The sequence below is a fragment of the Nerophis ophidion genome, linkage group LG10, assembly GCF_033978795.1.
Source record: "Nerophis ophidion isolate RoL-2023_Sa linkage group LG10, RoL_Noph_v1.0, whole genome shotgun sequence".
In the NCBI taxonomy this organism is placed as follows: domain Eukaryota; kingdom Metazoa; phylum Chordata; class Actinopteri; order Syngnathiformes; family Syngnathidae; genus Nerophis; species Nerophis ophidion.
Genome location: NC_084620.1, coordinates 16,194,380 through 16,206,897, shown reverse-complemented (window position 1 = coordinate 16,206,897; position 12,518 = coordinate 16,194,380). Strand labels below are relative to the sequence as shown.

General features: G+C 39.7%; 2 protein-coding genes across 9 annotated transcripts in view; one reads left to right on the top strand and one right to left on the bottom strand.

Annotated features, from left to right (window-relative positions):
• The window catches only part of tbc1d19 (TBC1 domain family, member 19), a 30,448-nt gene extending 21,272 nt beyond the window's left edge, over positions 1 to 9,176 (bottom strand). For all 6 annotated transcript variants that reach the window (XR_009808413.1, XR_009808414.1, XM_061912649.1 and 3 more), the window contains exons 1-5: positions 8,983 to 9,176; positions 8,809 to 8,881; positions 3,690 to 3,735; positions 1,083 to 1,158; positions 885 to 959 (exon numbers count right to left, since the gene is read on the bottom strand). Coding sequence is in view for 4 of the 6 variants with exons in the window: in XM_061912649.1 (XP_061768633.1) it covers positions 885 to 959; positions 1,083 to 1,158; positions 3,690 to 3,735; positions 8,809 to 8,881; positions 8,983 to 9,081 (369 nt within the window). In the remaining 2 variants the exon portion in view is untranslated. The remainder of the gene's footprint in view (positions 1 to 884; positions 960 to 1,082; positions 1,159 to 3,689; positions 3,736 to 8,808; positions 8,882 to 8,982) is intronic.
• The window catches only part of LOC133560290 (cholecystokinin receptor type A-like), a 26,513-nt gene continuing 14,978 nt past the window's right edge, over positions 984 to 12,518 (top strand). The window contains exon 1 of one of the 3 annotated variants that reach the window (XM_061912653.1): positions 984 to 1,206. Coding sequence is in view for 1 of the 3 variants with exons in the window: in XM_061912651.1 (XP_061768635.1) it covers positions 11,335 to 11,470 (136 nt within the window). In the remaining 2 variants the exon portion in view is untranslated. Of the gene's footprint in view, positions 1,207 to 8,603; positions 8,918 to 11,267; positions 11,471 to 12,518 lie in introns of those variants that run through there. The other 2 variants (XM_061912652.1, XM_061912651.1) reach the window with 2 other exon arrangements.

Genomic DNA, 12,518 nt, shown 5'->3' with positions numbered 1-12,518 from the left:
CTCTCATGATAAAAGTGCAATTTCAATGTTAATTTATAAGAAAAAAATAAAAAACATCCACAGAAAAATCCTTGTTTACTTTATTTACCCTCGAAGACGCATTGATAATATAAGGTGTGATTTATTCGATGACTTGATAAGTTAAACTAATTAATCAATACGTTACTCAATTCCTAAAATAAGCACATTACTACGTTGCATATTTTATTACAGTGTGTATATAAAAACTTGATCGAGACGTTTGAATGTTTTTAGAACGCTTTAAAGGCCAAATAGAGCGAGTCGCATTGGCTTCATTGTAAGCAGACTTTTGATTGCATTTATTTACTATTTAGAATACATTAAAAAAAAGAAAAACATATGTGCTCGTCTTATATTATTATTGTGAATGATAGAAAACATTCCCCCAAAAAGTGCAGATCCCCTTAACGATATGTATTAAAAAAATATATGTTACTAGAATTAATAACGGTTATATAAGGTAAGTTTAAATGTCTTTGCCTTTTTAATGAAAATATTTGCATAATAGCAAATAATATGACGTCATATTTACCACACCCCGAGCCATTCCTCCACCGCCACAGATATTTTGGCAATCTAGGGGAAACCCTGAGAGTATAATTGCATTTGTATAAATAAAGCCTAATATATGCTGCTCCACAGACACCTGCTACTCTCTGCTGTTGAGTAAATGAACCCCGCAGGGTGACACCATGAGGAAATGTGTTCGAGCAGCTGTGATTGCAGCAATCATTTGACACACTTCCACACTTACATTTAGCGTTCTTCGTGCACTGAGAAGACACAATCAACTAGAATCCCACTCAACCCAAATATTCCATTTGAGACGCAGCCAGAGTGTTTTAAAAATGTGTGTATGTTACCATACGCGCCAGAGGCACTCCCAGCTCGGTGCTCATGCTATTCAGGCTTTTCAGTACACGCCTCTCCCAGCTGGCCTGTGGGTGAACCAAGCACGCACGCACACACAAAAACAAACACATGCAGAGAGTTATAGCAGATAAGAAATACGTGGTTAAAATGAAGAAAGGCCAAAAGTCGTAAATAAGAGGCTGACTGACCTGGGCTTTGCGCATGTAGGCCAAGGGCTCTTTGAGGTGCTCTGCAGGAGCCGCTGGGTGGCTCGGAGGCAACTGGCTGGTATAACAACCAAGACAAGAGTAAAAGAAGCGTTCTTCCCAACAGGTTGGTGCTCATCAAAGTATAATGAATGATTGGAAGCCTGTGTGTGCTAAACAGCATTCAAAGTTGTGTAAACATCTCATGAACCACATGCATGGAGACGGGGAGGACCATGTTTTGGTCTTGCAAGAGAAGGACTTGTTTTTGTTTTTTTAAACTTGGGTCCTCAGTGCCAGATGTTAACTTTACCAGAACTGTATAAACAATGTGCAAATTATTCAAATTTTTCATAATGTGACAGAACTCTTACTTGCTGAGATAAATAGATTTGATCCATTTTATAACAGACTCATAGCTTGGAGCTGCTGCGGTAATTTTGTTGTATGTCTCAGAGCAATAGAGCGTCAAAGTTGTTGCATTAGGTCAAATTCAGGTTCACTCCAATATGCTTTTACTTTGAATCTGACGTTTCACTTAAAACGGAGTCACTGTGCACGCGTTATATTCGTGTGTAACTCGACAGCAGTTATTAAAGGCCTACTGAAACCCACTACTACCGACCACGCAGTCTGATAGTTTATATATCAATGATGAAATATTGACATTGCAACACATGCCAATACGGCCTTTTTAGTTTACTAAATTGCAATTTTAATTTTCCCGTGAGTTTCTTGTTAAAAACGTCGCGGAATGATGACGCGTGCTCGTGACGTCACGGACTGTCAGGAAATATTAGCGCTGCACCACCAGCGGCTAAAAGTCGTCTGCTTTAATCGCAGAATTACACAGTATTCTGGACATCTGTGTTGCTGAATCTTTTGCAATTTGTTCTTAAATAATGGAGAAGTCAAAGAAGAAAAATGGAGGTGGGAAGCGGTGTATTGCAGCTGCCTCTAGCAACACAAACACAGCCGGTGTGTCCTTGTTTACATTTCCGAAGGTGAAGCTTCCACCAACAATGCTGTTGGTGGAAAGCGGTGGATTGCAGCTGTCTTTAGCACCGAGACACAGCCGGTGTTTGTTTGTTGTGAAGCAGAGCGGTCAAGCAAACATGTTTTCTCTACGTCAACCAGCATGTTTTTGGATGGGAAAATTGTGATATATATATATCTTACCGGAGACATCATTGGATTATTCGTCATCCTGCAGCAGCTGTCAAAAAAGGCAGCTGTGAGCTTGGCTCCTCGGTTTCTCTCTGAGACACTAGGTGTTCACCGCAGCCATCCGACCTCGAGGTATGTCTTTACAATCTCACTAAAACACTATAAAAACAATAAGCAGATAAGGGATCTTCCAGAATGATCCTAGTAAATGTGTTTAATTACATCTGAAACGCTCAAACTGCCGCCGCCCGGAGCCGTCGCTTTTTTTTTTTTCTATCTTCTTCTAGTCCTTCACTATCACTATCTTAATTCACAAATCTTTCATCCTCGCTCAAATTAATGGGGAAATTGTCGCTTTCTCGGTCCGAATTGCTCTTACTGCTGGTGGCTCCCATTAAAAACAATGTGAATATGTGTGGAGCCCTGCAACTCGTGACATGACGCGCACATACTTCCGGTGAAGGCAGGGCTTTTTTATTAGCGACCAAAAGTTGCGAACATTATCGTCGATGTTCTCTACTAAATTCTTTCAGCAAAAATATGGCAATATCGCGAAATGATCAAGTATGACACATAGAATGGACCTGCTACTCCCGTTTGAATAAGAAAATCTCATTTCAGTAGGCCTTTAAGTTGCTTAGCGATAATGTTAATTACCAAGATCAGTTCTCAAATCAACATTCAATTACATTGTCATGTAGTTCAATGTCAATAAATAACATATAACATGAATAAATAGCTATATTATATTCATATTAGCATTTAAGATAGCTAGAAATTAGCGCTCTAGTTTCCAGCTAACAATTAGCACTCTAGTTTTCAGGTAGCGATTCATGCCCTAGTTGTCAGCTAGCTAATGGCACGCTAATTGCCAGCTAGCGATTGGCGTGCTAGTTGCCAGCTCGCAACTAGTGCGTGCGTTAGTTGTCAGCTACTGATTAGCGTGCTAGTTGCCAGCTAACAATTAGCGCTGTAGTTTTCAGCAAGCGATTCACGCCCTAGTTGTCAGCTAGCTATTGCACAACAACGAGGTATCTTGAGGACTAGTTTAATGTAAAATATAATCATAATTTAAATGCATAGGATCGGAAAACATTGAAGATCCCTGCGATAAAGTGATAAATTAGTTCTCGTGGTATGTTTATTTCACAAATATTCTGGCCCTCTAGTGAAGTGAATTATATTTATATAGCACTTTTCTCTAGTGACTCAAAGCGCTTTACATAGTGAAACCCAATATCTAAGTTACATTTTTAAACTAGTGTGAGTGGCAATGGGAGCAGGGGGGTTAAAGTGTCTTGCCCAAGGACACAACGGCAGTGACTAGGTTGGCAGAAGCGGGGATCGAATCTGGAACCCTGAAGTTGCTGGCACTGCCCCTGTATTTATTTAGTATCAGATGGTGGACAGGAGGTTCCACTGTTGCGTAAACAGTTTACTTACATGTGCAGCTCTCTATACACTGCATTTTGGAGCTTTTTTTCCCAACCTGTTGAAGACAAAAATAGGTTCAAATAGTCTGCAAATGATATATACTCAAAAAAAATATGAATGCAATAGTTTAGTTTTTGCTGCCATCTTTTCTCGTCTTAGAGCTCGTGAGAGTTTATTCTTGATCATAAATTATGTCTTTCACCTAGATCAGAGGTCGACAACCCAAAACGTTGAAAGAGCCATATCGGACCAAAAATACAAAAAACAAATCTGTCTGGAGCCGCAAAAAATTAAAAGCCGTATATAAGTCTTATAGTGACGGCAACACATGACGTAAGTGTCTATATTAGCTATAATGGCCTACTATAGAAATGACTTAGTGTCGCAGGCTGAAGCAGATCTTCGTTGACAGAAATGTTTAAATTTAATATTTATTCTGCACATTTGTACAACATTAGAAACCATTAGTAAATCAGAAGCTACTCAGAAGGTGAGATAACATCTGGAAATGACTGGCTTTTAATGGCCAAATGTATAGATGTGTGTGTCCAACTTAAAAGGAAACGGCAGGCTGTCTTCTTCTAATAGATTTATTACAATCTTTGCAAGCTAGGTAATGTTTGCTGTAGTTAAGAAAAACATGGCACACAAAAAAACAATCAGAAATGCAGCCATTATTACATGCAGATAATGTGTCAAATATAAATTAAATACACAGAGGACAATTAGTTAAATGAGCTCAACTATACCTACAAACGAGGCCTAATGATACAATATGTACATACAGTACAGCTAGCCTAAATAGCATGTTAGCATGGATTAGCTTGCAGTAATGTACTGACCAAATATGCCTGATTAGCACTCCAACAAGTAAATAACATCAACAAAGTGCACTTTTGTGCATTCACGCACAGTATCAAATGTTTGGTGGACAAAATGACACAAAGGAGTGGAAGACTTTACATGTAAAGAAACCACTGCGTCACAGTCCACACTATTTTGAGTTCAAGAACCAATTAAATTAGAAGGACAAAATGATGTTCACCAAATACTCTCATCAGTGAAGCATGCACACAAACACATTAAACAGTGGGCTTTCTAACAATTGGGAAGGTTTGTGTCATGTTTGTCCTCAAACAAAACACATACTAAAACAAAAAAAAATATTCCCCGCCATCTTTTTCCATTTTTAATGTTTCTAGGGCGGCACTAACGCGCCGTATGTGGCTTGAGAGCCGCGGGTTGCTGACCCCAGACCTAGATGGTAGAAGGATGAGGACATAGGTTGATTGGCAACACTAAATTGGCCCTAGTGTGTAAATGTGAGTGTGAATGTTGTCTGTCTATCTGTGTTGGCCCTGTGATGAAGGTGGCGACTTGTCCAGGGTGTACTCCGCCTTCCGCCCGAATGCAGCTGAGATAGGTTCCAGCGCCCCCCGGGAACCCAAAATGGACAAGCGAATACAAAATGGATTGATGGATGGAATAATTCAATGTAATTATTTTTATTCACACGAGCTGAATCATTTAGTGTTAAATCACTTTTGTTGTTTTTGTTGTTCTTTTTTTGTTATTTTGATGATTGTTGCAGGGAAGTACAGATTGAGATACCAATATTTTAAATCAAAGTAATGATTTAGAGATTTTTTGGGCTTTATGTTGTTTATCGTGATTATAATCAGATTAAGATTTATCCATCCATCCATTTTCTACTGCTTATTCCCTTTGGGGTCGCCGGGGTGCTGGAGCCTATCTCAGTTGCATTTGTGCGGAAGGTGGTGTACACCCTGGACAAGCCGCCACCTCATCGCAGGGCCAACACAGATAGACAGACAACATTCACACTCACATTCACACACAAGGGACCATTTAGTGTTGCCAATCAAACTATCCCCAGGTGCATGTCTTTGGAAGTGGGAGGAAGCCGGACTACCCGGAGGGAACCCACGCAGTCACGGGGAGAACATGCAAACTCCACAAAGAAAGACCCCGAGCCCGGGATTGAACCCAGGACTACTCAGGACCTTCGTATTGTGAGGCAGTAGCACTAACCCCTCTGTGATCGTGCTGCTCAATTAAGATGTATGGTTAAAATAGATTAAAACATCAACAAATTTGTTCGAGAACAATTTGACAACATATAAACTAGGGGTGTAAAGGTACATAAAAATGTCAGTTCGGTACGTAACTCGGTTCAGATGTCACGGTTCGGTTCATTTTCGTTACAGTAAGAAAAAAACAAAATATAAATTTTTCGATTATTTATTTAACAAATTTGCTAAATCTTCCACCAAAAATATTTTTCTTAGTGGAGTATTTGTTGTGAAGTAATAGGATAGGTCAATAATTCATAATAACATTGATTTTGATTCAATATTGTGTTTTGAGCAATGACAGTTTGAAAGAAAAAAAACAGTTTTGTTTTATTAGTCAACTTTGCAACTTTTTCTAAATAACATTTAACCTTTAAGCTTTTTATTTCACTTCTGTTTATGTTTTTGTTCATTTTAATAGTATTTTTAGAATGTGCCGTGGGCCTTTAAAACATTAGCTGTGGGCCGCAAATGGCCTCCGGGGCACACTTTTGACACCCCTTCTATAGATAATAAAAAATAAAATCTGATTAATCAATGGATAAAAAGCAGAGCCTGGCGACGCATGCACATTTGTCATAACTCTCTCGCTCTCTGTCTCTGCCCCACCCTCACGAATGTTAACGCTGCGTGCACCACTTTTTTTTTTGTTTTTAGCCCCTTCTTAACCCTGAACGTACATTGAAAATACACGCAACCCTAACTTAAAATGCCAGACATTCGAGCCATTTAAGAAACTACACCTGGACAGCTCCACAAAAAGGACATATCAAGTGAAAAGAGGTGTGGTCAGTCTATCATAGCCCAGTCGTTGCTAGCATGCCGTGTGTTGTTATTTTTTTGATTGATAGAAACTTTTATTAGTAGATTGCACAGTACAGTACATATTCCGTATAATTGACCACTAAATGGTAACACCCGAATAAGTTTTTAAACTTGTTTAAGTCGGGGTTCGCGTAAATCAATTCATGGTGCCTCGGTGTGCATTGTTTACACAACGTGCGGTACGCTACTTAATATGTCCCTGTCGTTAGGTATACCCCCGAACCGAACCAAAACGGTTCAATACAAATACACGTACCGTTGCACCCCTAATATGAACACAACAATAATATATTGTTAATTGATAATGCTACAAATTGTTCAACTTTGGCATCCAATTTAGACCCGCAAAAAGTTATATATATTATAAATAAAAAATAAAAAAAAGTATACGGTAAAAAACAATATGTGTTGCATGGTCAGATGATAATACAGTTCAAAAGATATACAATTTCATGCATTGAATCGCTTTTTTTCTGTGGAAAGAATGAACACATTTTGGGAGTCACATGACATAATGTGAAGGGCGAGAGCTTGAGTTCGAAACCTGTGGCATGGACATAGTGTATGTATTTGAGTTCAGCTCAGGACAGGCGGGAACAAACACCATCCATCCAACCATCCTTTTTTCTACCGCTTGTCCCTTTCGAGGTCGCGGGAGGGTGCCTATCTCAGCTGCATTCGGGTGGAAGGCGGCGTACACCCCGGACAAGTCGCCACCTCATTACAGGACCAACACAGATAGACAGACAACATTCTCACTCACATTCCCACACTAGGGACCATTTAGTGTTGCCAATCAACCTATCCCCAGGTGCATGTCTTTGGAGGTGGGAGGAAGCCGGAGTACATAACACTCATCTACTAATTGTTGAGTTAAGGGTTGAAATGTCCATCTTTGTTCTATTCTCTGTCACTATTTTTCTAACCATATGCAAGCACAGCTAGACTCTCTGGCAGAGAAGAAGTCAAGCAAAACTCCTAGCCGTTATGGACAACACCCCCCACTGACTACACTCAGATCTTGCGGAGAGAATGAGCACGTTCAGTGGAAGGCTCAGACTCCCAAAATGTAACACGGAACAACACAGGAGGTCCTTCATACCGACAGCCATCAGACTGTATATAATGCATCTGTTCCTTGACTGCACTTAAATGTAGAATATATTACATGCAGTCCTGGGTTCAATCCCAGGCTCGGGATCTTTCTGTGTGGAGTTTGTATGTTCACCCCGTGAATGCGTGGGTTCCCTCCGGGTACTCCGGCTTCCTCCCGCTTCCAAAGACATGCACCTGGGAATAGGTTGATTGGCAACACTAAATTGGCCCTAGTGTGTGAATGTGAGTGTGAATGTTGTCTGTCTATCTGTGTTGGCCCTGCGATGAGGTGGCGACTTGTCCAGGGGTACCCCGCCTTCCGCCCAATTGTAGCTGAGATAGGCGCCAGCGCCCCCGCAACCCCAAAAGGGAATAAGCGGTAGAAAATGGATGGATGGATATAATTTATTATTATCATTGTTTATTGTAAGCGAACCGTGGTGCTGAATTAAATAAAGTACATTATATTCTATTCTATGTACAGTAGATGGCAGTATTGTCCTGTTTAAGAGTGTCAAAACACTGCTGTTATGGCTTTACGGTAGACGAAAATGTGACTGCTGTTGTTCTGTGTTATTACCGGGCTGGGAGGACTTTAATGAAACTGCCTTACGATAAACCCACATATGAAATTAAGATCTCGCCCTCGATCAGTCTACAGTTATAACGTCATTGGGTAGGCTCGCTCTTTATACTGTGGGAAAGCGGACGTGAAAACAGACTGTCGACACGTCACTCAGGTGCGCTTGGAGCTGGAGGGGGCGTGGCCTCCAGCTCCGCCTGAATTTCGAGAGATTTTTGGGAGAAAATTTGTCCCGGGAGGTGCTGAATTTCGTGAGTCTCCCGGAAAATCCGGGAGAGTTGGCAAGTATGTAGTCAACCTATCCCCAGGTGCGGAGCAAAAAAAAAAAAGTGTTAATATTTTCGTTGACTGCATCTTTTTAAAGGCCACACACCAAAGCATTATCGACCAATACATGCTAAAATATCTAAATAAAACATCTTAGCTTTGTGTTACAGAGGACAAACTAGGAATAATACACTGATAAACATGACGCCCGGGCTGCACTTTCAACACACCTGCTTTAAAAAATGTTCATGTTAAAATGTCGCACCTGATGATTTGAGGAAATGACGCACGTCTTCTTTCAGACACTCCAGTTTAATCTCCGGTTGGTGAAGACACTCCTACAGGACGTTTAGGAGAGAAAAGTGAAAGTAAAAGTGAGTGGTTTTGTCTTGTCAGCGCCTGTGGGCCGGATGTTAATCATTCAGGCTAACATCCTCACTTTAGCTCGTTGCTCTATTTCGGAGTGCAAGTGGCTTCCCTTCAGCCTCTGGACCAGCAGAGATATCATCACTGACACCTCGGCGTCTTCCTCCATCATTCTAACACCTGGCGGTGTGCTTTTACAGCAGGAAAACGTCAGCGTTTAGCAACGCAATTCAGCGTCGCATTAAAAAGAGGCGGGCGCTCTTGAGGGGAAACAAGAGCTGCGTGTATTTTGTTCCGCCCTTTTCATAATTTCCTGCATGTCAACAATTCAATACAAACATGTACATAAATACATCAAATAATAATTCAATGTCTTCGATGTGGTGGCGACTTGTCCAGGGTGTACGCTGCCTTCCGCCCTAATGCAGCTGGGATAGGCTCAAGCACTCCCCGTGACCCGAAAAGGGACAAGCGGTAGATAATTGATGGATGGATAGAATAATTAAATGTAATTATTATTATACCACACGAGCTGAATTAGAAAATGGATGGATGGATGAATGTTGTTTTTTTTGTTGTTCTTTTTTTTTTTTTATTGTTACAGCGAAGTACTGATTGAGATACCAATGTTTTATGGGTTCAAATCCAGGCTCGGGATCTTTCTGTGTGGAGTTTGCATGTTCTCCCCGTGAATGCGTGGGTTCCCTCCGGGTACTCCGGCTTCCTCCCACTTCCAAAGACATGCACCTGGGGATAGGTTGGTTGGCGACACTAAATTGGCCCTACTGTGTGAATGTGAGTGTGAATGTTGTCTGTCTATCTGTGTTGGCCCTGCGATGAGGTGGCGACTTGTCCAGGGTGTACCCCGCCTTCCGCCCGATTGTAGCTGAGATAGGCGCCAGCGCCCCCCCCGTGACCCCGAAAGGGAATAAGCGGTAGAAAATGGATGGATGGGTTTTAATGAAAATAAATAATTTAGAAAACATTTTTTGCCTTTAAATTGTTCATCGTGATTATAATCAGATTAAGATTTATGGTTAAAATAAATCAAAACATTAACACCATTTGTTCGGGAACAATTTGACAACATATAAACACAACAATAGGATTTTGTAACAATCTAAAAAAAAACAACCTGTATTTTAATTTCATTCAATTGTTTGAGAAAAATAACAGTGCAAAAACTACAATTGGCTCTCAGACAAATTATTTAGCGCTTTTAGTTTGCAAACAGCTTATACATTTAACCTCTGGATCCCTATTCATTTTTACGTTTTTTGCTCAGATTTTTCAACAATCTTCTGTCCTAAACAAAAATCTCAAACATGTAATTTTTATTTTACTTTTACCATTTCAAAGGCTTTTTGATCAGATAATGTCACATGTTCAAATGATTAAAATACCCCCTCTTATGCAAACTGTGATATCATTTGATCAAAAGGCATTCAAAGGGTTAACATTGAAAAAGAGATGTTACACATTTGGTATTTTTTGTTTAGGACTTACCGTATTTCCTTGAATTGCCGCCGGGGCGCTAATTAATTTAAAATCTCTTCTCACTCCTGCGCTTACCAAAGGCATGCGGTAAAAATGTGCGTGTGATGTAAACTTGGACCTTAAATCCTACTGAATAGCTCTTAATCTTCTTCCCTTTATGCGATTTCAAATTATCGGTATTGAAATCAGCTTCCTCTATTTTGAAAATGATGACAGGGAAAGTGTCACTCGTTTGACCAGGCAGTAATTCAAGGCAGGCGCATACTGCGGCAATTCAAAGGAATACGGTACGTTGATTGAGCGATATGAGCAAAACTAGTATAACAATATTAATCTAAAATGTTGTTTCTTTCGACAAGCGGTAGAAAATGGATGGATGAAAGTCTTGTTAACTTTGGGGTATATTCGACAGTCACCTGTGAAATGATTTTACAATATTTAACATGGGGAATAATAAGTATAATTTTAAGTTAAAGTACCACTAATAGTCACACACACACACACACACTAGGTGAGGTGAAATTACCCTCTGCGTTTAACCTATCCCCTTGATCCACCTCCTGGGAGGTGAGGGGAGCAGTGAGCAGCAGCGGTGGCTGCGCTCGGGAATCATTTTGGTGAGTTAACTCCAATTCCAACCCTTGATGCTGAGTGCCAAGCAGGGACGTATAATGAGTCCCATTTTTATGGAGTAAGACAACATAAATTATGGCTAAAATACAGAAAAAAATACTGAAATGAGATAAAAGTCAGTCGTTGTCCTCTGAGGGTTAAACAACGCAAAAAAAAAGAGAGAGAGAGAGAGAGAGAGAGAGAGAGAGAGAGAGAGAGACAGAGTCAGAGAGAGAGAGAGAGAGAGGTATAGACTTTTTAGTTTTGGTTTGCACACCTCTTGTGTCGTGTGTTGTGCGGCAGGGAGGTGAAGATCATGGACGCCATCACTATGCACGACCTGCTGCTCAACACGACTGAACTGGAAAGCCTTCTATGCAACTTGGGCATCAAGAATATCTCCAATTGCGCGAGTCAGAGAACAAATTTGCAGCAGCAGGAAGAGCAATCAGGTGTGGGATATACCGTCTTTTTATGATAAATTACAAAAGCATTTATTGATGTCTCACTTCGACTTCAAATTGCATCTTTTTCAATGAGAGCCCCTCGCTAGCGGTCGTGTTGTGTGCGTCATTACGCATTGCGCGTGTGATGCGTTCAGGATCAGGATTTCTCTTCCGTTTTCACAAATAATTTTTGGTCGTGTCGTTGATGTTATAACATTGTTGACGGTCAGTATACCGTTTACACACTATTACTATTGGAGGTTACTAAGGCAGTTAAAAGATGTTTGTTTAAGTGTGCATTCTGGTAAAATTGCCAATAAGTGTTCTTTATTTTATATATTAATTATTTTTATTTTCATATTTTTTTATTTTATTTGCATTGTTTCTGTTCTTGCAACATGCTACATGCTTATTTTGAAGTTATTATTACTAAAATGTGCTTACTTATTATTGACTTTATGATGATGATATAGTATATCGTGATAATTCCCATAAAAGGTAATAACAGCATTGTTGTGTTGATATTATTACAATGTATTGTTAATATGTGAGATTACAAAAAAATACATGTTTGTCCAAAATCTTTGTCTTAGGTCTTATTCTGATCCTAATCATGATCAACAAAGCAAAGACTACATCACACAACCATTCAATGATCAAAATGATATGTCAGCTTTTGAATTCCTGGGCCAAGATAGTATTGTATCGATTCAAAACCAAGTAAATACAGGTCAAGTATTGCCATTATTGATCCTAATAGCAATATTTTTTAATGTAACAATATTATAAAGACTAATGCATTTTATATTAGTGTCAAATTAGTGCTGTTAACTACTTTTTTTTAAATCAGATTAATTCTACTGTTAAATTGTGAGGACTGTGGTGCATCAGTTATTTACATGCTTTGATAACCTAAATACATTTGGAAAAAAAAAAGAAAAATTTGACACAAATGCATAATGCGTATTAAATTCTGCGGTTAATCTGTTTTTTTACATGATTAATGCAAAACAAATGTGAAAAATTGCACGCAATTACACAGTGGTTCTCAAAC